Source organism: Arvicola amphibius, chromosome 5, assembly GCF_903992535.2.
Source record: "Arvicola amphibius chromosome 5, mArvAmp1.2, whole genome shotgun sequence".
Lineage (NCBI taxonomy): Eukaryota > Metazoa > Chordata > Mammalia > Rodentia > Cricetidae > Arvicola > Arvicola amphibius.
The window spans coordinates 82857811-82885486 of record NC_052051.1 but is presented as its reverse complement, the minus strand read 5'-3'; the positions used below and the strand labels follow the sequence as shown (position 1 = coordinate 82885486).

General features: G+C 48.4%; 1 protein-coding gene across 5 annotated transcripts; it reads right to left on the bottom strand.

Moving 5' to 3' along the window:
* Positions 1 to 250: 250 nt before the first annotated feature.
* Slc35c1 (solute carrier family 35 member C1) lies at positions 251 to 24576 on the bottom strand. 5 transcript variants are annotated; one of them, XM_038330557.1, is made up of 4 exons: positions 24453 to 24576; positions 22669 to 23198; positions 19147 to 19680; positions 251 to 988 (listed from the first exon to the last, which is right to left on the bottom strand). In XM_038330557.1, the coding sequence occupies exons 2-4, from the start codon at positions 23165 to 23167 to the stop codon at positions 843 to 845; spliced, it is 1179 nt and encodes a 392-aa protein (XP_038186485.1). In that variant the 5' UTR covers positions 23168 to 23198; positions 24453 to 24576; the 3' UTR covers positions 251 to 842. The 5 variants fall into 5 exon arrangements, with proteins under 5 accessions (XP_038186485.1, XP_038186486.1, XP_038186482.1 ...); XM_038330558.1 differs by lacking the exon at positions 24453 to 24576 and adding an exon at positions 23653 to 24446; XM_038330554.1 differs by lacking the exon at positions 24453 to 24576 and having other exon boundaries at positions 22669 to 23645.
* Between the last annotated feature and the right edge of the window lie 3100 nt (positions 24577 to 27676).

Genomic DNA, 27676 nt, shown 5'->3' with positions numbered 1-27676 from the left:
TTTTTGAGTTTTTTGGTTTGTGTAGCTCTGGCTCTCCCGGAACTAGCTCTGTAGACCAGACTGTCCTCAAACTCACAGAGATCTTCCTACCTCTGCCTCCCAAGTACTGGGATTAAAGGTGTGCACCACCACCCCATCCCCCCAGCTGTACTGTCCTTTTGAATAGGTTTCTCTGCTGAAGCAGTGGGCCAGATTGAACCACATTTAAAAAGTATAACAGCAGGTTTATTTGAGCAAAGCAACTCCCAGGTGAGTTCTCCAGTCACAGAGAGCGAGGCCTCGGAAGCCAGGTTCCCGAACTAAAGCGGGGAGACTTTAGAGGTTGTAGGTGAGGGGTGATGACATATGGGCCACAAACTGAGTCTGTGTCCAAGTATGGTCCAAAGCTGAGCGGTTAGGTGGGGATTTGGGCTGCTGGAGGCAGCAGGGGAGGAAGCTGCTGTAGTTGCTAAGCATGTGCACTGGGCTTTCTGACACCTTTTTTGGTTTGGGGGCTCTCTGAGCAGGCAGGGTTTGGAGAGAGATGAGAATGGGGCTTTCCGGATCATTCAGGGACCAGACGGAAGTTCCTACCTAGCACCCCAACCTTTTGGGGCATATGGGCCCTGTCAAATCTGGATACTTTATGTTGCCATGGGAGGACACTGGGAACGGGAGTCGGGAGTTGGTGGGCTCATGCCCAGTGGGAGGTATGGGTGAGGAAGCATTTGGTTAACCACCACACTGGAGACCTTGCAAATCTGTTCTTGGAGGCAGTGGGGAAAGCAAGGTACTAGGAGAAAAAAATAGATTATTACGAATGGCCCTATAAATGGGGCTAGCCAAGGCAAGAGTGAAGACTGTCAGAAAGAATGGACTAGAGATGAGCCTGGATTGTACTGGAGAAGTTCTTCAGACAGACAGCTTGGTATTGGTTTCCGCCAGGCCAGATTTGTTGATGCAGTAGCGGCGCTTTTTCCCCAGGAACATGCAGGTGTCTGTAAAACAGCTGGAACATATTTACCCTTGGTGTCATAACAAAGGCTATGGCTTTGGGTTAAAGTCTGGTTTCGGTCTGATAAAATGCACCTTTAGGTCTATCCTTAGAAAGCAACCAAAGGAATTTAAAGTCTTGAACTCATGACTGAATAGTAAGTAGTCAGTGCTCCGTCAATTACCAGAACTCCTTCTATCAATGCTAAAACTCGGATCCTCCGATATCCCAACGGACCAACAACATAGAAAGGGGACAGATGCCCAAAACTTTTTTACACTTGGGCAGTGGGCCTCTGTGGGTGTCTGTTACTGCGGAGTGGTGACATTTCTGACTGCCCATCCCTACAAAACCCAGCTTGGGTTCTTTTGTTTGTTTTGAGATAGTGTCTCTCCATGTAGACCAGGCTGGCCTTGAATTCACAGAACCCATGCTCCTGCTCCCAGGTGCTGGAATCACAGACTTGGAATTGTATCTGATGAGCCCAGGTTCTTACACTGTGCATCAGGACGTGGGGACCAGCAAACAATTCCTGAATGCACCAGCAAAAGGTTTCTGATTAGTTGAATGTGTTGCTCACCATGGAGTTCACCGTGATGCTGACTGTGATGCTTACTGTGATGCTGACTGTGATGCTGACTGTGGTGCTGACTGTGATGCAGACTGTGATGCTGACTGTAATGCTGACTGTGGTGCTGACTGTGATGTTGACTGTGATGCTGACTGTGATGTTGACTGTGGTACTCACTGTGATGCTGACTGTGATGCTGACTGTGGTGCTCACCGTGATGCTCAACGTGATGTTGACTGTGGTACTCACTGTGATGCTGACTGTGATGCTGACTGTGGTGCTGACTGTGATGTTGACTGTGATGCTGACTGTGATGCTGACTGTGATGCTCACTGTGATGCTGACTGTAGTACTCACCTGTGATGCTGACTGTGATGCTGACTGTGATGCTCACCGTGATGCTGACTGTGGTGTTGACTGTGATGCTGACTGTGATGCTGACTGTAGTACTCACCTGTGATGCTGACTGGGATGCTCATTGTGATGCTGACTGTGGTGCTGACTGTTTTGCTCACTGTGATGCTGACTGTGATGCTCACTGTGATGCTCACTGTGATGCTGACTGTGGTGCTCACCGTGATGCTGACTGTGATGCTGACTGTGATGCTGACTATGGTTCTCACCTGTGGTGTTCACAATGATGTTCACTGGTGGCACTCACTGTTAGCATCCAGGTGAACCTGGCCCTCTCCCTTGAGGACTGGACAGAGTGCCCCACATGATGCCCTGCATCCTGCCTGCATGCAGGCCAGGCAGTGTCCTGTCTCTTTAAAAGGCGAAACTCCATCTACTTCTCTCTCTTCTTTCTCTTCCTCTTCCCCTTTCCTTCCCTCCTTCCTTCCCTCCCTCCCTTCTTCCCTTCTTTCTCTCTCCCCTCCTCCTCCTTCCCTCACTTTCTTTATCTCAATAAATAATAATCCCAGCACTCAGGAGGCAGGCGGATCTCTATGAATTTGAGGCCAGCCTGGTCTACAAGAGCTAGTTTCAAGAAAGGCTCCATAGCTATAGAGAAACCCTGTCTTGAAAAAACAACAACAACAACAACCCCCCCCAAAACAAAACCAAAACCAAAAACCCTCCCCACATAAGCTCCATCTGTATGGCGTATTTGTCACTCATCTGCCACTCTCCTCCAAGATCCCTCTTGTGATGCTCACGTGTGGTGGTCACCCAGATCTGTCCTGTGACTTCACTGCAGCCTGGTTCTGAACACACAGCATCTGCCCTCTGCACCGTGCACGCTGCAGGTCACACAACACCAAGGAACTCTGCCTGTAACACCTCAGCACACTATGAATTGGAGTACTTTCAGCAAACAGATAAAACTTCTGCTCTTCTAAAGCCATAATGGACTGGTGGTGGTGGCTCACACCTTTAATCCCAGCACTTGGGAGGCAGAGGCAGGCGGATCTCTGTGAGTTCGAGGCCAGCCTGGTCTACAAGAGCTAGTTCCAGGACAGGCTCTAAAAAAAAGCTACAGAGAAACCCTGTCTCGAAAAACCAAAAAAAGAAAAGAGAAAAAAAAAAAGAAAAGGTCAGAAGAAAACTGAAAAAAATTTTATCTACTAGTATTCTATTAAGAATGAGACAAAGCCAGGCGGTGGTGGCGCACGCCTTTAATCCCAGCACTTGGGAGGCAGAGGCAGGCGGATCTCTGAGTTCGAGGCCAGCCTGGTCTACAAGAGCTAGTTCCAGGACAGGCTCCAAAGCTACAGAGAAACCTTGTCTTGAAAATCAAAATCAAAACAAAACAAAACAAAAAACCCACAATTGTTAATTATAGGAACCAAGGACTTTAATACTTCCTCGTGACTATCTCTCAGCATGCAAGTATCCCATTAGTGGCATTTGGACTGTGTTATGTTTGAATGTTTAATCTTAAAAGCTGTTGTTTAAGCTGTTGGCCTGTGCTTCACAGAAAATCAGATTTGCGCTGATGAGATGGCTCATTGGGTAAAAAGATTGTGCTAAGAGGCCTGATGACCAGAGCTAAACTCCTGGGATCCACTTCTGTAAGTGTATAGAAGGAGAGAAGCAACTTCTGCATGTCCTCTGACCTCCACATGTGCACTTTGGTACACACACCCACAACCACACAAATGAATAAAATCTAACAAATACTACAATAATCATATCGATTTTGGCTTGGATTAGAACAGAATTTCAGTTAACTCTGAAAATGCTCGTGTCATCCTGCAGTGTCAAATACTCAGCCAAGATCGAATTCTTTCTATAAAAATAAACAAACACATCCTTTTTATTAGCATGCAAATTTCCTTTCATTGCTAATGAATGGCTAAAATTATATGTATATAAAAGAATTGTTTTGAAATAAATTTCTTTATTATTTATTATTAGTAATATCTGATATGCATATGTATTTTCAATATTTTATTTATTATTATTGTGTGTGTGTTCACACAAATGCACGCTAGTATGTGTATGAAGTTCTAACACAGTCCAAAGGGCACTAATGCCATCCTCGCATGCTGAAGAACGGCCACAGGAAAGTATTACAGTCTTTGTCTCCTATAATTAACCGCTATGGTCTTAGAAGAGTGGAAATTTTATCTGCCTGCTAAAAGCATACTTTTCATATTTAAATGGGTCCTGGGGATTGAAATCAGGTCACCAGGTTTGTGTGGCAAGCACCTTTACTGCTGAGCCATCTTATTGGCTCTGCATGCCTATTTTATATTGGTAGATAGCCAGTGTTGTGTAAACCTTCTCACTGAGCAATGACTCTTGACTGGAAAGGTCTGAGAGCCTGCTGTAGGTTCAGGGTGTCCTGGGGTCTCCCTAGGAACCGATGAGGACTGCTGTGCCGACCACAGGAGTTGAGCTTGGCTGCTGGCAGTACCTGGGCTTCTGTAGACAGGATTTCACCCCAGCAGAAAGTGGCCGGCTGCCTTGTAGTCAGGCCTTCCTAGGTGCTGACCACACTGGCTGCCCTGGGAGGAGGCCACAGTGAGTGAGATTGGCTCTGACTTCTTGCCAGGCAACCTCAGTCTCTGCTGACCCGAGTTAAGGACAACTTTCTGATCTTTGCCACACCTAAGATGTGCCCTTCCAGCCTAGGTGTGGCCAGGGAGGGGGTGGGATGCTGTGTTCAGAACCCTTGCGACTGAGCCATGGGTCACCTCTAGCTCTCAGTTCCTGCCCCGGTGACAAGGAGCATGCCAAGACAGTGGATCCTTCATTCACAAAGAGCTAATGCAGCAGAGAAAAACCATGAACTAAAAACAGCCTGTAGCCTTGCTCCTGCTAAACCAGAAATTTCATGGCTTGTTGCCAACGAAAGAAGACTAACTTGTGCTTAAGCTCAAGGAAGGAAAGTGTGCGTGTGTGTGCATGTGCGTGTGTGCGTGTGTGCGTGTGTGTGTGTGTGTATGTGCGCGAGCGTGCGCGTGTGTGCGTGTCTGCGTGCGTGCGTGTGTGTGTGTTGCCTTTCCAACTCTGAACCTTGCTGGATGACTTGGGGCAAGGCCCTTATCTCTCCAGCTGCAGCTCCCATCGCTATAAAGCAGAGTTCATGGGGTTGGAGAGATGACTGAGTGGTTTCTCACATGTACGGCTCTTCCAGAGGACCCGAGTTCAATTTCTAGCCCCTCCATCAGTTGGCTCACAACAGCCTGTACCTCCAGATCCAGAAGAATCTGCACCCCTGGCCTCTGTGGGCACCACATTCATGTGCACATACCCCTCACAGACACACATGTATCATTCAAAATTAATAAAAGTAAAAAAGAAGGCAGCTCATAACCTTACCTCCCTCCTAGGCTATTGCAAAGATTATGTTTACTAAATTGTGTAGTACACCCTGCCCTGCGTGTTGAGCAGTGCAGTTAGAATTATTATGATAATTGGTTATTAGGACTATTATGTCACCTTGGGTGCGTGGTTTTCTAACACTGGTATTGTTTTATGCCTTTATTATTTCATGTGTATAGTGCTTTGCCTGCATGTATGTCCGTAAACCATGTGCATGCGTGGTTCCCAGTGAGACCAAAAGAAGGCACTGGATCCCGTGGACCTGGAGTTCTGGTGTTGTTACTGGCTTTGGGTCCTGAGAACTGAACTAGGTCTTTTGGAAGAACAGCCAGTGCTCTTAACTGTCGAGCCATCATTTTAGCCCTAATTGATTCATTTTTGAGAGAACACCTCTCTACCCAGCTCAGGCTAGATTTGAACTTGCAGAATCCTCCTGCCTCAGCCTCCTAAGGGCTAGGATTATAGATGTATACCATCACACCTGGCACAACTTCCCTACTTTGGACCAGGTAGTTCTTTGTCATTTGGGGGTATTTTAACTACTGTGTTTAGCAGAATTTCTACCCCTACCCAGCAGATATCATAACAACCTCTCAAGCTGTGACAATTAATGCTTCTAATTGAGAACTGAGCTAGAAGGTAAAGGCCGGAGGGACCGAGGGAGCAGCCACAGACACGGGAGCCAAGGAAAAGGAGATGCTAGGGCTAGGGAGCAGAATGAATAGTGACCCCTGAGCACTGGCTGACGAACCTCGGAGATGCTAGGGCTAGTTGTTAAAACTGATGGATGTTTGTATGTGTTTTTCTTTTGTTTTTGAGGCATGGCCTTACCGTGGAGCCTACGCTGGCTCTAACCTGAGATCCTTTTGCCCCGGGCTCCCAAATGCTGGGATTATAAGCAGATGCCACCTGTTTCTTTGTTTAATGGGATTTTGCATTCAGTGAATAAAATAGCATAGGTCTTGGGATGCAGCTCAGTTCATAGATAGAGTGCTTGTTTGTAGTCACACAACCCTGGTCCCATCTGTACTGTAGAAACCGGCATATACCTCTAACCCTAGCACAGGGGAGATAGAAGCAGGAGTTTCAAGTCTGTCTTTAGCTATATATCCAATTTAAGGTCAGCCTGGGCCACAAGAGACCTTATTTCAAAATAAATAAACGAAAGTGTAAACTTATTTTAGACAATCTAGGATTTTTAATGAAGTACTCATTAGAAAATAAAAGTGTTTTTATACTAAATGTTAATGTGACAGCACTGGGCTAAGCTCACGAGGCCCCAAATGTAGATAAATAGTAAACAGGAACCAACACCCTAGTTAATACTGGAAGTTAACGCTGAGTTCAGTGGATCGATCCGTGCTGTCTGCTCACCAGACATTGCTTGCATGTTCACCGTGTGCAGGCTCTGTGCAGGTACCTGGGGCTCTCTGGAGTCTATGTGAGTAGGGAGCTATGGGGGGATGGGGAGCTGGGGAGTGGTTCACAGATCCCATACCCCGGGCCTAAGTGAGCAGCTTCAGCCACAGGCCAGCACAGAATGTGCAGTGTTGTGCAGACAGCAGCTCTTATCCTAGGGTCACCTAGGGTCACTGATGGTATTTTGCCCTCTCCTCTGAGGCTCTGTGCAGCTGTCTCTTGACCTCACTTTCTGCACGCTGGCCACTCTTGTGCGTCCCCCATCTGATCTCATTTTCTTTTCTTCTCTTTTTCTAGTTGTCGGCTTGTTGAGTTTTTGAGAAAGTCTCATATAGACTAGAGACTGATCTTGTTTAAATAAAAACCACTTACTATTATTTTTATGTGTATGTGTATGCGCCTGTGTAAGACTGTATATACCACATGCAATCAAGCCTACAGATGCCAGAAGAGGGTGTCAGATTCTCTGGAACTGGAGTTAGAGGCAGTTGTGGGCTGCCATTTGGGTGTTGGGTACTGAACCTGGGTCCTCTGCAAGAGCTGAGCAAATTCTCCAGCTCTAGTCTGGCCTTGAACTCAGTAAGCTTTGGATGATGACTTCCAATCCTCCTGCCTCCACCCCCCTAATGCTGGGTTTACAGGTGTGCACCACCACAGCCAGTTTTTTTTAATACGATGTTGGGGTAGAACCCAGGGCTTTGTGCATGCCAGGCAAGTACTCTACCAAAGAGCTATGTCCCCAGCCCCTCCCCATTTTTGTGTATGAGTTATTTTACTGTTGTAAAGTACCCACAACACAAATTAACCATTCTAACCATGTTGCATTATCCCACACAAACAGCAGGCCACCATTCTCCCCTTTCTCTGCTCTGGTGCCAGCTCCTGAAAACCCAACCCCCATCGCATAAATGTCCCTTTGTGTCTGGTTTCTCCCACCTAGGATGTCTCCAAGTCTCAGCCATGGGTTTACTTTTGTAAGTGGACAGATAATACAGCCCCGTGCCACACAAAGAAGGACGGGCTAGCATCAGCTCTCACCGTGGTCATCCCAGGAGACTATAACGAAGTTCCTGCCAGCCAGTGCGCTCCTGCCAGCCAGTGAGCTGTGATGTTCCTCACACAGAAGCACAAGGCATTTGGTGCTGCTGATTTAAGCAAACCACCGTGCCCCAGTCACAAAAGTATAGAGTATGACATGGGCTAATGATGGTGAATGACCGTGATGGTCTCTGTGTCTTCTGTACTACACTTTGGACTGTGGGTTTGGGCGCGTAATCAACTTCCATACAGAAGGGGGTCTTGGCCTCACACACCTGGTGCATCAGGAGGCCTTCAGCTTTCTATAAGTGATGAGATTACCCAGTGGGGTTGTTTTTTTTTTCTAGAACAAACTATCGTCAAGCACTGCATGAGTGGGGTCTGCTATATGTGCACATCACGTGCAGCGTGATGTTTGAAGTTTGGCTCCGTCAGTCATCTGCTCACAGAGACCTTGCTGTGTTCACTTTGGGATTTTGTGTGTAACGCCTCTGTGGACATGAGCACCCTCCTTTCCAGGTGGTTCTATTGAAAAATAGCATCTATGTCAAAAAGCGCACCCACTTAAATGTACAAGTCAATGCTTCTATTACAGCCCGAGCTGTGCAGCCGCCTCCACCATAATTTTAGAGCATCTCGTCTCTCATCTCAGAGGGGGGGTGCAGACTGAGGCAGTCAGCTATCTATTTCCTGTCTCTAGAGGTTTGCCAGTTCTAGGCATGTCCCATAAACACAATCGCATACCCTGGCCACTCTTTCATGGTTGTCTTTTGTTTTTTGAGACAGGATCTCACATAGCCTAAGCTGGCATCACGCTTGCTGTGTAGCTCAGGATGACCTTGGACTGCTGTTCATCTTGCCTCTGCTTCCTGAGAGTGATAATTGCAGATGTGGACCACAGCATGATTTTATACAGTGCAAACCCCGGGCTTCCTGCATGCTAGAAGAGCATTTTACCAACTGAGCCACATACTCAGCCCCCACCATCTTTATTATCACAACATCTGAAGGCTGATATATTGCTTCTTGTTTATGTCCTGGCCAACTGGCTCAATGTGGGGGCAAGGATTTTCCCAGGCTCTCAGCAAACTCTGGCAGGCCAGAGTATTGTTTGTGGTTTGTGTGGCTGCATTCTTCAAAACAAAACAAAAACACTTACTAAGAGCCTCCCATATTAGCCCCTTAGCCAGTACTGGCTAAGTGATGAAACATATTGGATATGGCGACATGCACTTGTAGTCCCAGCAGTCAGGAGGTGGAGACAGGAGGGTCAGAAGTTCAAAGTCATGCTCAGCTACACAGGAAATTTGAGGCCAACCTTGGATCCATGAGACCCTGTGCAAGGTCACAGACCTGGCAGGTGGCGGACCCGAGATTCAATCCCAGGCAGTCTGGCCACAGAGGCAGAGCTGCAGAGAGAGGTTTTCTCAGAGAGCGTGCTGTTGACCAGTGTGCACAGTACCCTCTTCTTGAGCAAACCTGGCTCTAGCTTCTGTCTTCGCTGCAGGTCTGTAGGAGAACAGAAGCTGCCTCTCCTTACCAGCTGCCTGTCTGGCCACCCAAGAATAGACACCACTCATTTCTTCAGGCCTTTCTATTGCCTGTTAGAGAAAATTCATTTCCATTTTAAGGCCAGGGCAGCCTTCCTATTGTCCCTACCTACCTTCCTTCCTTTTGTGGCTTTATTGAGTTATAATTGGCAAGTAAAAATTTTTATATGTTAAAGGCATATAAAGAAATATTCTGATGTCTGAATATGGTGTGAGATGATTGTTGTAATCAAACTAAGTAACCTATATATCACATCAGGTATTAATCCTTTTATTAGTGGTATGGATATTTAAAATTTACTCTTAGCAAATTACAGCATACAGTGTTATATTTTTAATTATAGTCACCATTTCAAAGTCTTTATTTCTTACCAAATTCTCTCCCTAAGTCTATGTTTATTTTTATTTGACAGTTTGATCTGAGATCAGAGATCAGAAAGGACAGTGGGTACTAAATAGATGCAGAAAGGAGAAATACCGCAGATAGAGGGTGTAGTAGGAGGTCACTTGTTCGTTTCCCGGCTGCCAAGACTCCCGAAATAACCCCACAGGAACTGTATTAATTAAATCACTGCTTGGCCAATTATTTAAGCATATTGCTAGCTAGCTCTTACATCTAGAATTAACCCATATCAATTATTTTATATTTTACTACGAGGCTTGTGGCCTACTGGCAAGGTTTCAGTGTGTCTGTCTTTGGTGGTAGCACTATGGCTTCCCTGACTCTGCCTTCTTTCTCCCAGCATTCAGTTTAGTTTTCCCTGCCTAGCTAAGTTCTGTCCAAAGCGGTTTCTTTATTCACCAATGGTATTCACAGCATACAGAGGGAATCCCACATTAAGAGCGAGTAGCATGGACTAAGGTTATGAGGTAGGTGGGGAAATTGAGAACATGGATGCCAGAAGGCTAGCGTGCCTAATGAAATAAGTACCTGTAAAGCACCCAGTTTCCTCCTGCCTCTTTGTGCATCCATTTTCATCGGAGCTGCCACTTTTACAGCAGCAAAATGACCAATCGGATGCCTCTCCGCCATGATGCCTCCCCCTCAGCTCGCTTTGACCTGAGCTGCACGCTCACCACTATTCAGGGGTTATTGATGCGATCCAACTGGGCTGGTGCAGGGCCCCGTTGCAGGGAGGTGTGAGAGGTACTTTCTCAGCGGGAAGAGGGAATTGTGGGTAGACTGCAGTGCTGAGTCTCTTCACTCGCGCGCCCCCTGCTAGCGTTTTTCAGGACAACAACCAGCCTTGTTGTCCCCTGCTAGTGTTATTCGGGACAACAGCCAGCCTTGCTGCCAGTCCTCGTGCCAGTCCTCCGTTCACTCTTTTGTCATCAAAGTCGCAACACCAACCATAGAACTCCTCTCCTGTCAAGGAGCAAGAAGACATAAGGAAGGCTGTTGAACATCCCAGCCCCCTACACACCCCCCCACAGACACATACAGACACACAGACATACACACAGACACCCGCCCACACCCATACACACCTACACACACACACACAGAGACACACACACAGTCACGCACACACCTACACAGATACCCCCCCACAAACACACACCTACACAGACACACACACACCCACAGACACCCACCCACACCCATACACAAACACACAGACACATACACACACAGACACCCACTTACACACCTACACAGACACCCACACCCCACAGAAACAGGCACACACCTACACACACACAGACACACACATACCTACAAAGACAGCCACCCCACACAGACACACACCTACATAGACACACACCTACACAGACAAACACACAGAAACACACACAAGACACACCCCTACACAGACACCCACACACCCACATCCCCCGCCCCCAGACACACACCTACACAGACACAAACACACAAACAGAGACACACACCTACACAGACACAGACACACAGTCCAGTGTTGCAGGATATTTGAACAGACGCAAAGATGTGTCGCTGTTTTACCTTGCCTGCCCAAGGCACCTGATTGGTTTAATAAAGAGCTGAATGGCCAATAGCTAGGTAGGAGAGGATAGGCAGGATTGGAGGGGAGAAATCTGAGGTATATGGAGAGATGCCAGCAAGATATGGAGAGAGTCTGACATACAAAATGGAGGAGAGGTTAAAAAAAAAACCCACATGGCAGAACATAGATTAATAGAAGCAGGCTAATTTAATGTTGGGGGTTGTGGACCCCCAGACCCTGAATTTCCTGTAAACAACTTGCTTGCAGCTGCTCTGAGCAAAACAACTTGTTTTCCTGAGTTTGCAGCTGCTCTGAGCACAGACAGGGAAGTGGGTTCTGGTGTCTGCAGCTGAAAGATCCCGAGAGCTGGGGCGTGGCCAGAGCACTATATAAGCTGCCCCTGAACACAATAAAGTTGGCATTCTTGTTTCATTGATGACCCATGTCCCTGTGTCTCTGTCTGTCTGTGTGCATATGTGTTTAAATCTCCAGGTCCCTTTCCTGGCTCACGTCCAGTCCTGTATTACAGGTGAAGGCTACAATTTAAGTTATAATATATAGTTGGGAACATGCCTAAGCTAAAGGTCAAGCTTTCATAATTAAAACTACATCTCCATGTCATTATTTGGGGCTGAAGGTCCCCAAGAAAGTCTGACAAGAAAGGCTCACTACAGTCCAGAGTTGTTTAGTGCTGTAGAAAGTGGTGGGAGCCGCCAGAAAGATCTTTCTGAAAGCTATCTCTTGAGGAGGGGGAGAAAGAAGTGCATTTACGCCAGGGCATGGCAACCCTCAGTTATAAACTCGCTGCCATCTTTGCCCCATGGGTCCTGTGTGTTGCTCACCTTCTCACAGATGTGGCAAGCTTTCAAAGAATTGAAATGCCAAGAAAGCCGCACATGGGGACCCTGGGCTGCAGCCAGCATGCATGTTTGCCACCCAGTCCACAGAGTATCTTACAACCTGAATTTCCTTTCAAGACCAAGAGACTGAATATAAAGTTTCAGATTTCTGTTTTCTCTTGCAAAGAAGTTTTAGAAATTTAGGCATAATTAGGCCATAGCTTGGAGATGGTTACACCACAAGTCCCCAGTGGGAAGATCTGGACAAAGGGGTGACATTTTTAAGAGGCAGGACCTACTGGAGGTGATTCGTGGTGGGACTAAAGTTGGTCTTGGGAGTGGATTAGCTCCCACAAGAGTAGGTTGATACTGCTGAGTGAGTGGGCAAGACCAGAGACCACTGTGGGTCCGGCTGTGAATCTGGGACCTTCGAGGGAGTAGACCTGAACCCAGGACCCCTGTGGGTCTGGGCGTGAGTCTAGGACCTCTGATGGAGTAGGCAGGAACCAGAGATCTCTGCGGGTCCAGGTGTGAGTCTGGGACCTCTGAGGGAGTAGACCTGAGTCAAGTCCCCTTCAGGTCTGGGCGCACCTGAGTCTGGGACTTCCAAGGGAGTAGATCAGAGCCAGAGACCTTTGCAGGACCAACCCTGAGCCAGGGACCTCTGCAGTAGCGGGTCCAGACCAAGAACGTTTACACAAAGAGGTCTGAGCCAACAACCTAGACCAGAGCAGGCCTGAGACAGCAAACTCCAATGGAATGGAGCAAAGCCCAGTAGCGCTGAGTGGCCTCCAGAAACACAGAGTGACCAATGGGGTAACTAGAACTGTGGCACTGACTGTATCATAAGGAACAACCATCTGAGCCTTGGATCCACCAGCACCTAGAAGATTAATCACCAGAGTCACAGACAGCCCCAACCACACCTATTAGAGGAAAAGATGAGTAGAAAAGGTAAGAACACATGCTACACCATAAACAACAACATGACATAAGTAAACTCTAGAGAACCTACAATAGCAAGACTTGAACAACCAAATATAGGTGAAGCAGAAGAAAATGACCTAAAAAATAACTTCAGGAGAAACTCTTAAAGAGGAAATGAGAAATTCCCTCAAAGAAATAGATGAAAAGGCAAACAAAAAAATTGGAAGACATCAGCAAATCCCTTAAAGAAAACCAAGAAAAAGCAATCAAACATATGAAAGAAACTATTCAAGACTTGAAAACTGAAATAGAGACAATATAGAAAACACAAGCTGGGGGAATTATAGAAACAGAAATCACAAGAAAATAATCAGGAACCACAAATACAAGCATAAGCAGCAGAATACAAGAGATGGAAGAGAGAATCTCAAGCGCTGAAGATACAATAGAGGAAATTGACTCATCAGTCAAAGAAAACATTAAATCTAACAAAAGCTTAACCCAAAATATCCAGGAAATATGGGACACAATGAAAAGGCCAAATCTAAGAATAATAGTAGGTCCAGAAGGAGAAGTTCAACTCAAAAGAACAGAAATATATTTAACAAAATGATAAGAAAATGTTCCCAACCTAAAGAAAGATATGCCTATGAAGATACAAGAAGCTTACAGAACACCAAATAGACTGGATCAACTCTTATAACGTATATTAGCCCATTATTCTTGTCTATGTTAGCCCACATGGCTCAGTACCTGGTGTAGGAGGTTCTTCTGTCTATGTGTTGCTTTCATTGGTTAATTAATAAAGAAACGGCTTGGCCTGATAGGGCAGATCATAGGTAGGCAGTGTAGACAGAACTGAATGCTGGGAAGGACAGAGTGGCAAATGTCATGGTTCTCCTGCCTGAGATGGACGCTGGCTAGAGTCATGCCGGTAAGCCACAGTCCAGTGGCGATACACATTAATGGAAATGGGTTAGATCAGGATGTGAGAGTTGGCTAAGAAGAGGCTAGTTATAATGGGCCAGGCAGTAATTTAATTAATACAATTTCTGTGTGATTATTTCGGGTGTAAGCTAGCCAGGCGGGACAGAACAAGGGACCCCGTTCCTCCTACAACAAGTACCTTTTTCAGCGAGGCAGTCACGTCTTGTTTCTTCTGTGGCTGATCAGGACTCCAGAGAAATGGGCTTCCTCCTTCCCAGAATTCTCCCGTTCTCATTGACCTGCCTCTACTTCCTGTCTGGTTGTCTCGCCTATACTTCCTTCCTAGCTATTGGCCAATCAGCATTTATTTAAAATATACTTGACAGAATATAGACAATTGTCCCACACCATTTCCCCCTCGTTTTTTTAATAAAGGAAAATATCTACAGTCCATTTTTTGGAAATGTGGGTGTAGTTTTCCAGGCTACTTCCTGCTGGTTGGGGGTACTGATAATCTTATGGGGACCTAAAGAAAATTTAGAATTATGATCAAGTCCTGACTGGAGTATCCTGTGAGGCTTGATCATCTCAGGCAGCATCTTGAATCTGTTCTGACATCTGGGCCATCTGTTCCTACCGGAGATTTCTCAGGTGGCCTTCCTTGATCAAACCTGAGTTTTCTTAACTCAGGATGAATCCACAGCTTCTCATTTCCCGTGGAAACACAAGCAAATCCTCTTCTCCAAAGTAACATACCTTTTGACTTTAATTTTGAAGTCAAGGTATTTTCAAAAATACCTATCTTGGATTAATTCAGCAGCATTTATAAGCAAATATCTTTTAACAGCTGTTACTCCTTCCTCAGCTTTCAAACAATTCAAAGAGAGCAAAATAAACATACAGTATCCAGACTCTCTGTGTATTTTTCATCTTTATGTGGCTTTATTTTAACCTCTGCTTCTTTTATTTTTACTTTTAATTTTTGGCTTTTTGAGACAGGTTCTCTGTGTATCTTTGGCTGTCCTGGAATTCCCTTTGTAGACCAGGCTGTCCTTGAACTCACAGAGATCCGCCTGCATCTTCCTCCCAAGTGCTGGGATTAAAGGTGTGTACCACTCACACCCAACTACTCTATTTCTTTCTTATTTTAAGGACTTTAACCTTTTTCTTTTCTCTCCCAAGCCTGCATATAATTTTAACACACAGTAAACCATTTAGAGGTTTTCTTTGTCTTTGAATCTCTCTTTACTGTATCTCTCTCTCTCTTTTTCTGACCACATGAGTCTTTAATTTGCTAAGCAATATGGGTAGGATTAAAGCCCATTCCTTAGCATTCTAAGAGTCTAGCCTCATGGCAGAGGTACCAGCCAGAGCCATGTTTATTACCACAAATCTATGGCATTTCAAGGTCCCTGCCACCACCAAAAAGCATGCGGTCGGCTTTTAATCAACACCATTTAAGTGTTTCATGGCAGGACCTCTTAAAAGAGCTGCAAGGTTTTGCAGATAAAGCTGAGTCAGGAAGCCTCTCTTAAATGAATGTGTTTGCTTCTAGCAATCAGAGCCCATCTGAGAAAATGTTGCTAACAATAAGCCATGCTCAACTCTATTCTTTTCTGTCTAGAATTACTTCCCAACTTCTGTCAGGCTTTATGTGGATGCAGTCATCCACAAGTTGGGCACCATTTGTTGTTGGGGTTTCTGTCCTGCCTGGTTCCCACAGTCGTTAAGTCCCAAAGAAATCACACAGAGGTCTACATTAACTATAAACTGATTGACCCATTAGCTCAGGCTTTGTATTAACTCTTATAATGTATATTAGCCCATTATTCTTGTCTGTGTTAGCTTCATGGCTCAGTACCTTTTTCAATGGCATAGTCACATCTTGCTTCTGTGGCTGGTCAGGACTCCAGAGGAATGGGCTTTCTCCTTCCCAGAATTCTCCTGTTCTTATTGACCCACCTCTACTTCCTGTTTGGTTGTCCTACCTATACTTCCTGCTACTGACCAATCAGCATTAATTTAAAATATAATTGACAGAATATAGATAATTGTCCCATACCATATATATGTTAAATAAAAATAAGTTTTAAAACATGTATTATCTATGTGAAATAATAACCCCATAAGGTAAGTACAGGCGGGGGTTTCTTTGTCTTCATATGAGAAGATCCAGGCTCCTGGGATCTTTTAGGCAAGTCACTGGCCTTCTGTGATGGACACCTGGGAGATTAGTAATTCTGGCTGTGGCTGAGGGTGTTTCTAGACAAAACTAACTAAAGGTGGAAGGCCTACCTGAGTGTAGGTGCCACTAACCCTTGAGACGGACAAAAGGGGAAAAGAGAAAACCGGTGAAGGCATTTTCTGCTGTGTCCTGGTCACCAGAGGCTAGCTCCTCTGTGTTGGGGAAGCTGACCAATCCCTTGTCTGAGGGGCGCGACCCCTCCGGGCACAAAATACCTTTAAAAGATCCGAGTTTTGGTTGTTTGCTCTCTTGGTTCCCTGCTCTTTGCTGGAACTCTGGCTCTGTAAATTTCTCCCATTTTCCCCTTTTATTAAAGCTGAGCATTTTATATAAGGCTAGTTTGGTTATTTCTAATTGCCAACCGACCACGCCTGCTACACCTCTGCTTTGATAGGGATTCCACAGAAACACTTCCTGGGCTGAGGAGGTGGCTCAGCAGGAAAGAGTGTTCACAGAACATCATGGGGATCTGCATTTAGATGTCCACCACCCAGATAAAAAGCCAGACATGGACACATAATGTGGGATGCCTTTCTGTATGCTATGAATATATTTTAATACTATTGGTTAATAAAGAATCTGCTTTGGTCTAGGGCAGAGCAGAATACAGCTAGGCAGGAAATCCAAACAGATATAGGGAGAAAGAAGGCAGAGTCAAGAAAGGTGCCAGTAGCTGCTGGGGAAGCAAGATGTGAGGTAACAAGCCATGAGCCTCATGTCTCTAGATGTTGAGGGCTGGGTGGTTGCAGAAGGGCACAGGGTAGCAACATTCACCCACTGCCAGGAAGGGCTATTGGCTTGCAGGGTGTATCCTCCACAGGGCTTTTCCACTCAGGTTCACCGGTAAACATGGGAGCAGAAATGTGTACCATACACCACACCTCAGAAAGCCTCCATTGCCTTCAGCATCCCCCAGCACCACCCCCCAACCCAGCATTCTGGTAGGAGAGACTGAATCACAGGGACCCAACACAGTTGGGTCTCGTTCATATGACTCACTGTCGTGAACTGACACTCTGAAGTCGGGTGTCCCAGTAATTCTCCCTCCTTCAAGTTGTTGGTCAGGTATGTGGTCATTTGGTGGGCAAGTTAACATAGCTTTGGCCCTCTTCCTCATCCGAGAGAGAAAGACCAGGCTCTCTAGGCGGAGGGAGCAAGCATTCTTTTGAGCATCTGCCCTGTGACAAGCACTGTAGCTGGTGGTAGCCTAAGGCACTGCAGGAGGCCCAGCTCTCAGTATGAATTCTGCTACTTTTCTCCACACAAGTCTGAGTCTCAGTGTCCTCATCTGTAAAATGGGAGCATCAGTGATGGCTCACTTACTGAGGTAGTCTGCCCTCAGTAAGCACACAGCCAGTAGCAGTTGGTACTAACAGAGACTCGAACTCTGGCCACCCACTTCCCAGGGTAGGTATATGGAGAATCCTTGTCCCAAGAGATTGCAGGCTCAGGAAGGCTGCCTGCAGTAGCTGGGTCCCCATAGACTTGGCTTCTAGATCCCACTGAGCCTGTGTCCCTCACTCAGTCTACAGACATGCTAGGTCTTGGTTTTCTTTTTTTTTTTTTTTTTTTTTTTTTTATTAAATCACATACAACTCAGGGCATCAGGCCCCACCAACTTCATTAGAACCTGGAATTGTGGGAAGGAGGAATCAAAGGCTGGACACATTCTCCCCATTCTTTTATGACAGGAACAGAAATATCAGACATTACCCCAAGGAAATGGGGGTACAAAAGGCCCAAGAGAAAGGACTAGGGGAATGGCAGCTACCCTGAGGTTAGGAGGGTGTGGTGCTGGGGTTATGGTCTGAGTGCTTCTGTCTCCAAATTCATGGTGGAGTCCTTATATTGAAGGCTTTGGGGGTGATCGGGTAACAGGGTAGAACCCTCATGAATGGGGCTGGAGTTCAGCCTGTCGGGGCTTCTACCACAGAAGGGGTTTTCACTGAACCATTGGGTCTCTGGGCTCCTTGATCTGGGCTTTGCTGCCCCAGAACTACAAACCAACTCCTGTTCTTAGCCACCTGGTCTGGACTGTTTCGTGACAGAAGCCAGATGGGCTAACTCTGAGCCAGTCGGCTCCTTTAGCCCCAGCCTCAGAGAACATGTCTCTTACTGTCACGGGGACTCTGGGGTCTAAGCACACGGGAACAGACCCCACTTCCTGCATAGAGATGAAGGTGTTGGAGGGGGGCATGATGGAGAAGAGTACAGAAAGGTGGCCAGGGAGCTGGGCCAAGTGCTGGAGAACAGGATGGTAGCCACTCTCGGCCAAGAGAAGCCAGGCAGGTAAAGCCAAGGTTAGGGGGTGCAGAGGGGCTCATCACCCTACTTAACCTGCAAAGATGGGTGGCTCCCCCTGTTCTAAAGCTGAAAATAAGGAGTGCAGAGGTGAACGCTTCTCAGCAGCCACTCCTGGGTGCAGCTGCCATGGATGGGTCTGCCATACCCATTCACACAGAAGAGAGCAGACTGGCCAAGCTCCCACCTCCCTCCAGAGGCGGGCGGGGTGTTCCTGATGTTAACAGCACCTGAGCGACCGCTCTACCTGCCCTGGGCCCCAGAGATGCGGGGCCATCCATCTCCCTTCAACCAGCCATAGCGGGGTCATAACCCGTTTCCCCTGTGCAGCAGGCAAGACATTACTTCATCAATCCAGCCCTGTAAGGTTGCAGCTGGTCCCAACCCCAGAGGCGATATGGAGGTAGACAGGCCCCAGAAGGAGGCAGGAAGGAGTGCCACTCCCAGTAGGGATTCCCCAAAATGAGTTGGGACAGACAGGAGATTTGGCAGCTTTCTGACATGACCAGGAAAGACCCTGGCTCCTCTTAGATCATATTCCGAGGAGGATGTAAACAATATTGCTCAGGGCCACAGCAGCTGTCCCTGCAGGAGCTCATACCCCAATGGCGTTCTTCTCACCCTCTTTGGAGCTGGGGCTCTCCTGGGTCTTCTGCATCTCCCAGCCCCTGACCCAGGTGTAGGCTGAGGAGCCACCCAGCACCATCAGGTTGCTTGCCCACCACAGGAAGCTCTTAGCTTCTTCATAGTAGAGCACAGCCAGCACTGTCTGTGCACAGGCCTTGGCTGTGCCCGACACATTGTGGGTCAGGGGGCTGGTAAATTTGATCTGCAGTCCTGTCACGTAGCCGATGGCGAAGCCGAACAGGCCACCTAGCGTCATCATGACCCAGAAGTGGGCACTGTCCAAATGAGGAAAGTCAAGGAGGGCACGGAGCTCACCCAGCAGTACCATCAGGGGCAAGAAGAGCACACAGGCATTGACATTGTTGTAGAAGGTTAGGCGCCAGATACTGTTGTCTACCGCTGGGAGCACCTTCTTGGTGTAGATGGCGTTGAGGGAGACGCAGAGGCTGGCCAGGACCCCGAAGACGGTGCCCATCAGGGATAGGGTGCCCTCAGCTCCCTCTTGGTCTATACCCAGCCAGAAACCACCTGCAGCAGAGACAGAAGAGCAGCAAGGTGAAGAGGGATAAGGATAGGAGGTGAGGGACAGGATTCTAAGACCACGGTTCATACTGTTCTGTGGTCCTTACCTTATCATCAACCCAACCAGAGTCTAATGCTTGCACCAAACAAGGGCTGAGGGAGTAGAACCCAGAACCTGCGGCCCCGCAGCTCCTCCAGGCACAATCTAGCAGGAGGGGGTGGTATAAAGGACAGTGTGACCCTGTTACCTCTCGAATTACAGTTGTGATCACTGTAATGAAGGCTGTAAGACAGATAGGTACCTGATGTCCTGTAGGGGTAACGGTTCTATAGGAGGAGGGCCAGTCGGTGGCTAAAGTGACAGGACTCTAAGCCTTGGCTTTGGCTCCATCAGTCTAAGCATCAGGTCAGAGTTGCTTGTGGTCAGATGCGGCTTGGAGGGTCACTTGGGGACTCTGCTTATTCTTGGGTCATCTTCTGTTCAAAGAGCCTGCATGGTTTCCCAAGCTACAGCAATGGGCTTCCCACATCTGGCTAGCACTTCCTCAAGCCTCCCTCCCTCTTAGCTCCCCACTTCTCACTACAGAGCTGTTTAGCTGCATCCAAAACATGTTCCTTCTTCCAGGGACTCTGCCATTCTTTGAGGTCAAAGCCATCCTCTCTGGGGGATCCCTTCCTGATCCACCCAGATCACCCAGGCCTCTTCCCACTTTCCTGTTTTCTGCCCTTTAACACAATGCTCTTTGCCTGTTCCTGGTTGGTAGGTGCCTGACCATGGCTGGTAGGTGCCTGTCCCTGGCTGGTAGGTGCCTGTCCCTGGCTGGTAGGTGCCTGTCCCTGGTTGGTAGGTACCTGTCCCTGGCAGCACTCTGGTCTCTTTATTTAGATCCTGCATTCCCACAAGGCAGAGCTTACTGCTGCCACAGGGATCAGCAACACAGAATAGGAGGACGAGCCCAGGCATCAGAGAGATCTGGATTCTGACTGCTCTGTGGTCTTAAAGCCGAGCTACTTGGGTGAAGTTACTTAATCTCTATGAATTCCAATTTCCTTCATATGTAAAAATTGGGGCCATTTTCTTGCTCCCATGTTGGCCAATGTACTCTTTGTCTTATTACTAAAATGATCCTCCATGGCTCCCCGTCGCCTTCAGGAAAACTGTACTCATTCAAATGTGTGTTTCCAGCCTGCACTACTCTGGCAGCCTCTCTGCAAGGCCTGCCTAGATTGCTCCTCCTGCTCCCTGCTCCCTCTAGAAACCCCAGAGCCCTTATCAGAGACGGGCCCTCCCCCACAGGAGAAAGGAAGGGAGACCCAACAGAGGAGGCCAGTTCTGGGGGCAGCAGAGTTCCACTTTCCCATGCCACCCAGGCAGGCTGTCATGGTTCTCAGCGGCCTCACTATCAGCAGCTTGTGACTTCGGGGCCCTGGGCTCAGGTTCTCTAGTAACTGTACCTTCCTGCAGGTAAATTTCCCCCTAGGAGGCTCATCCCTTCTAACCCTGGCAGGGCACCTTATAGGTCAAAGAGGAAGTAAGGAATACTATTCTCTTAGGATGTAAGGTGAGGGCAGGCGGGAGTCACCCAGTGCTAACAGCTTTTTACCTGCCCCTCTCTGGCCCAGACTCCTAACTGCCAGATTCAGGGGCTGCTCAGCCCAGGGAACATTTCTAGGGCAGATGTGTGCATCAGCCTGGTCCCCACATCCAGAGCACCTAGCCTGGGCCTCTGGGACACCAGAGAAGAGAAAGTAGGCCAAGCAAGACAAACTAAAGAACCTGAGCAGGTACAAATGAAGGTCACGATTCTGTCTGTCCAGGACTCTGAGGGAGCCGATGCCTTGGTCTCTGTAACTAGCAGTTATTCAGCGCCACTCTCAGTGCCAGGCATGTCCCCAACACATGCTGCCCAAGCCAGGAGCCCCAGCTACACATGACTACCAGACATGCAAAGATGGTCGCAGAACCAGGCTATAATTCCTGCAGCTGAGGAGCTAGATGTTTAAAAGTTCGTCTGACTTTAATTTAAAAGCACATTTGGTCTGTAGTTATTGTGTTTGACTGCACTGTGCTAACTTCTAATGGGCGGGAACAAGGCAGACTGGCTTGAAACACAGGTCAGAGAGTGAGGCATCCCAGACTGTCTTAGTTGTAGGCTAGCCTCTCCGAGCTCCCCTTTCCTCCGCCATATGGTGGTAACTACAGGGATGCCACCACCCAGAGGGCTTCTGGGTAAAAAAGGATGCTACATTTGTGTCTGGGAAGACTGTGTCAATCCTGATGAGTTCAATCCGCAGCACCCATGCGATGGCAGAAAGGACCAGTTCTCAAGATGTCCTGATTTCCACCCATACACTGTGGTGTCCTCCACACACACAAAAAGGAAGAAAAAAATTTTAAGACATGTATCTACCCACTATTTCAGATGTTACCTCAAGGTAGCAATTTCAGAGGGAGACAGTGAGCTCATTAAAAGGTGCACTGTCCTTGTAAAAGAATACTGGACAGACAATCAGGATCCTGGAGCTCTTGAGAAGGAAGAGAGGCATGGTGGTCAAGGTGTGATCTATGGAGGTAACTGCTTATGTTTAAGTCCCAGCTAGGGCAGTGATTAGCTGTGTGATGCTGGTTGAGTTATATAGCCTCTCTGTGCCTTGGTTTTCTTCTGTAAAATGCAGGTATATTTTACCTTGTCATGGGGATTAGTTGAGTTAATATGAATCCAATGCTTAGATCTGAGTGCCTGGCACACTTTAAGCACGCAGGCAGTGACAGTTGTCTTCGCTTTAGTTGCTGCTAACATAATTACTTTCACCCTGGCTGCTTCCCTAACTTGTTGAGTGACCACAAGGAAGCTGTTTTCTGCAGGGCTCTTCCTGTGACTGCTGATGCAAGGGACCTGGAACCTACAGATAAAGTAAAGGTGCCTACCGTATTGACCTTTAGGACTTCAGTTCGCCTCCCATCCTGCTCCCCACGGTCCCGGCCCCACTCACCAATGATGATGCCACACGCAAGCAGGGCGTAGAAGGAAGTGGTTTGTTTGAGCAGCAGGTAGGACAGGAGCACATTGAACACGGTGGTGAGTGAGCGCCCCACGTTGTAGAAGGCCACCCCCACGTACTTGAGGCAGAGGTTATTGAAGCTAATCATGCCGATGAAGACCACCGACAGCGGCAGCACACTGCGAGCCACCTTGAGGTCCAAGTTCAGGGTGGGGAAGTCAACGATGCCAGGGCAGCAGGTGGCCAGAGTGCTGAGGCCCTTGCACAGCAGCGAGGTCACCAGGCATTGGTAGAAAGTGACGAAGATAGGGGTGTCCAGCTTCAGGGAGGGGCTGTCCAGCAGGTACTTGTTGAGGAATACCATGGAGATGGAGATGACCCAGTAGAGAGAGACCACCAGCGCGATCTGCAGCGCCCGCAGCAGAAACGGCTTGTTCCTGTTGTCTGCATCGGCCTCCTCGGAGGCCACAGAGGCTCCAGTCAGCGCCATGCGCAGGATCCTGGACCGCTTCAGGGGGGCCCTGTTCATGGTGGCAGAAGAGCTGGGTCACCCCACGACCAGAAACATTCCCTGGTCTACGGGGCTCCAAGCTGCTAGGGTCTGTGGGTGCAGCCTTCAATTGTCACATGGGGTGACCTAACGATCCCCTCGGTCTTGGAAGAAGTTCTGCTTCCGGATTTGCCCAGATGCACCGCTCCACATCGCGCTCGCTCCCAGAGGAGGGGTCATGAGACAAGACCCAGGGAGGGGAGAAGGGACTAGCTAAGGGTGCGGGCCTTGACACCCATGGCCGGCTGGAAGACAGGGGGCTGGTGCTTAATAGGGACGAGTCGCAGGGAGAAAGGAAGGGAAAGGGACAGAGGGTAGGGTGGAGGAGGAAAGAACAGGACGCGGACCGCGTGGAAAGCAGAGCACCGAGAGGGAGGCGTGGGCTACGTGGAGGGCGGGCTGCAGGAGCGCCCGGAAGCGCTCACCGAGCTCACGGAGGGCGGGCTGCCGGGAGGCCACGGAGCTCAGGGAGGCGACCTGAGGGACACTGACAGAGGTGTGGCGGACGCAAGGCCTCATCGAGGCCGCGAGCCAGTGCGAGTTCCGGCTCAGCTAGGCAGGTCCGGGGCCGCGTCCCGGGAGAGGCGGGCGCAGCGCTCATTTCCTGACACGCCTCCGGGCAGCCTTAAAGGAACCGGCTCCCTGGGCCTTTCGCCTTTCCCGCAGCCGCCGAGAGCGCGCACCATCTCCAGCCGGAGCGCGCCGGCGCGTCTGCACCTGTATCCGTGGTCCTACCCTCGTCTTCTGGGAAGCCTCGGAGGACCGGGAAGGGTTCGCAGGTGCTGGAGCCTCTCCCATTTCCTGGAAGGGCTCTGTCACTCGCCCCGCCACCCTCGCTGTCTGTTCCCCTGGCCTCTTCAGATCGCCTAGACTTGGTCAGTTGCTTCTACATCTTCTACATCCCAGAAAATAAAATACCACCCTTCCGCTTCTGGAGACCCCCGCAACAGCCCTTTGCTCCACAACATCCCCCGCTCCCGAAGCCCAGGCCATTTGGGAAGACCTTGTTGCAGCCCTCTCCTTTTTCCCTACCCCCTCCCTCAATTTTCACCCCTTCCAAACCTAGTCGGGAGGACCCAAGGTCCCAGAGACCCCAGCTGCTTTCAGAGGCTGGAAGCCACCTCGCCTCCACCAGATGAAGTCCATTCTGGACTCCCAGACCACAGCCTCTGAGGCTCCCAATGCAGCATCCGCGTCCGGGATTCCTTCCCTTTCCAGAACGTACCGTCGGTCCGCTGGCTCTGGCGCCCTGGCGCGCGCTGCTGGCTGGTTCAGGGACCTGACGCTTACCCCCGCGGTGCCCTCGGGTGTACCTGGCAGCACCGCCCTCGCCTGCACCTGCAACGCTGCCCAAGCCGCGCCCCCGTACGACTTCCTGCTCGCTGTCCGCAACGCGCCACGTCGGGCTCCGGGCGAGGTGGGGCGGTTACCCCGGGAGCCCTGCCAGAAGGCCCCTTTCCTCTATCTAAGAACAGACCTGTCTCCCACCTTCCGCCCCAGCCCTACTGGGACTCCTCTGGCCTGTTACCATCGCTGGCGCGCCCCTTGACAAGGCTGCATTCCTGGCTCTGCGGGTCCAAGCTGGTGCTTCCAGAGGGCATGAGTGCGGGAACTGCCACCACTACCGGAGGAGGGTACCCCTCCCCGTCCCGCGGACTTGGTCTGAGCGGGCACCAGCTCTAGGTCTTTTACTCCCGAGCTGGGAGGACTTTCTTGTCTGTGCTTTCTTCCTAGCACCAATTTTGGGCGGGCAAGTTTGTCCCAGGCCGAGCTGGCTTCCCTGGGGAACTACCTAAGTACTGGGGTTTCAGTCTTGTTCCTTTTGTGGTTGACCATAAAGATGTCGTGTTTAAAATATTTCACATAATATTCTCTTAGCCAGGCCTGCTGGTAAAGGGCCTGTAATCCAGCTGCGGTGGGAAGATAAAGTCTGGGTTACAGAGAAAATTCAAGGCCACTTAGTGAGACCGTATCTCAAAATAAGAAGCGTTTGTCCCAAAATAAAAAGCGGGTGTGGGCACACACGAGAGACACGGATAGAAGGTTGTGGGTATAGTTTTGTTAGAGTGCTTGCCTGCCATGTACAAGGTCTGGGTTCAATCCCAGTACAGCCAGGGGAAAGAGTAGGGATCAGCACTATTTGTCAAAATGTAAAGTTGAAGCACACTTAGCTATAGATCTGTTGGTTTTTATGGACAGCTGCGCTCTCCACTAGGACAGGAGTGACACTGGTTGCAGTTGTCCAGCCTGAAGGGACAAGTCCAGGTCTGAGAAGCTGGGCCTGGGAGCCCTGTGTGCCTCACCGGGGGCTGCGTGTGGTTTATTGTAACTAAGTAGGGGTGTTAGGGGATGCATTTGTGAGAGCATCATCATATCCTCAGAATCCTGGCCTTCAGGAGAGGCTTTTTCAGGGACACTGTCAGGCCCGCAACTGGGGAAGGGAGCACTCACAGAAAACATTGCTAAAAGGACTTGGGCTCGGGTCACAAGGAAGTTGAACTCCAGGCATAGTAGGTTCATTAGCCACTTAACCAGTGCGGGTGAGGGGAGGCTCTTTCCCTGCTGATGAGTGAGTGTCCCCTCACCATCCTTTCTCAGGAGTTTACACACAGTCACCAACACTGCAGCAGGGGATTGAACAATTGGAGGAAATTGGTTATCAACTGTTTGCCTTTTTTGAGCGGACTCTTCTGAATCAGGCAAGTTGGCATTGGTCTTGAAGAGAAACTGGTCTGTTCTGAGATTATGTTTGCTTGCTTCCTTGAAGTTGCTGTGGCATTCGGTGCCACTGATACTGTAATTAAACTCCAACTGGTTCATCCTTGGCAAGTGCAAAGTCAGTAAACTCAACCAGGAAGTCAAAGTGTGAAGATGACAGGGCAGGTGAGCCGTGGCTATAATCCCAGTGTTAGGAGGTTTAGACAGGAATGCAGCACAATTAATAAAAACAGAAACAGAAATTGGGGTTCAACCTGCAGGTCAGAAAAGCAAAACAGCCAGCCACTGGTTCTTACCTCTTCCTTAGTCTGAAATGGTGATCCTGTCTCCGGGAATCCTCAGACTGAGACTGAGAGCTGTCTCCTCCCGTTTTATATTCCTCTTTAGGGCTGGGATTAAAGGTGTGCACCACTACCACCCTGTTTCTATGGCAGACTAGTGTGGCTACTGGGATCAAAGATGTGTGTCACCACTGCCTGGTCTGTGAGGCTGACCAGTGGGGCTGTTTTACTCTCTGAACTTCAGGCCAGCTTTATTTATTAAAATACAAATGAAATGCCACTACACAGGAGAATGGTCACTTTGAAGCCAGCCTGGGCTACATAGTGAGTATCAGTCCAGCCTGGGCTACATAGTGAGTTTCAGTCCAGCCTGGGCTACATAGTGAGTATCAGTCCAGCCTGGGCTACATAGTGAGAATTTGTCTCAAAAAACAAAAGTGGCAGGGCTATAAAGGTGGCTCAGTAGGTAAGGGTGCTTTCTCTGGGAGCATGAGTCTGGATTCCCAGTTTTCCCATAAAACCCGGGCACTGTGCATGTCTTTAATCACAGTTTTTGGGGGAAAGGACACAAAACAATGGACCACTGATCTGTCATGCATTGGCTCGTGTGTCTTGGGATCACTGGGATAAACCACCTGTCCTGAAAGCTTTGGCGTGTTCCCCACTGCTTGATGAACTCAAATTGTCAGATTGCTTCAAGTCTGAACTCAGTTTGTGCATTGCCTCGCACGAACCAGCTTTACAGTTGGGCATAAGATATGGGGGTTTATTATAGGAGTTTCCTGGGGCTGGAGAGAAGTCTACCTTTTGCTAGTACCTGTGCCACACATTACTGCTTTTCTACTCCAGGAGGTTTTGAAAGTTTTCCTGTAAAGGATCAGAAAGCAAACATTTTAACCTCTAGATACCAGGTAGTTTCTTACCATGAGTCAACACTGAGTATTGAGTAAACACTCAATTTCAATATTAGTAAATACTTAACAATTTTAGTATTGTAAACACATGGACACAATTGCATTTCAATAAAACTTTATTTATAAACACAAATAGTGAACTGGTTTTTGTTCATGGGCTACAGTTTTCTTGCTATATTATTTTATCTTTCTTCCTTACTAATATTAACCATATATTGTAAATCAGTGTGTCCATATAAACTGCTTTCTTCCAGATTCTACCGAGAGGTAACCACATGTTATCCTTTTGGATAATGAGTAGTACTGTTGTCTTTGTTGCTTCCTTTTCCTTTTTCTGATTACAAGGCAGAACTGAGGTCTGGAAGGGAAGCAGCTCTCTTGTGACCTTGAGTCAAAGGATAGCACAAGGAAAGTCAAGAGAACGTTAGAGCTTGGGCCCTCAGATTTTCCCTGCACTCTCTTTTGCTGTGAGCTGCCTTCAGATTATTGTAGGAGATAAATGAGTCAGTTAAAGCCACCTTGGGACCTTTAGTCTT

Coding starts and splice junctions, on each gene's coding strand:
- Slc35c1 (XM_038330554.1), bottom strand. CDS start 23,206: ATGAACAGGGCCCCCCTGAAGCGGTCCAGGATCCTGCGCATGGCGCTG. Junction 19,681..22,668: donor TGCGTGTGGCATCATCATTG/GTGAGTGGGGCC, acceptor TCTCTGCTGCAG/GTGGTTTCTGGCTGGGTATA. Junction 989..19,146: donor GAGCCCCAGCTCCAAAGAGG/GTGAGAAGAACG, acceptor AATATGTTCCAG/CTGTTTTACAGACACCTGCA.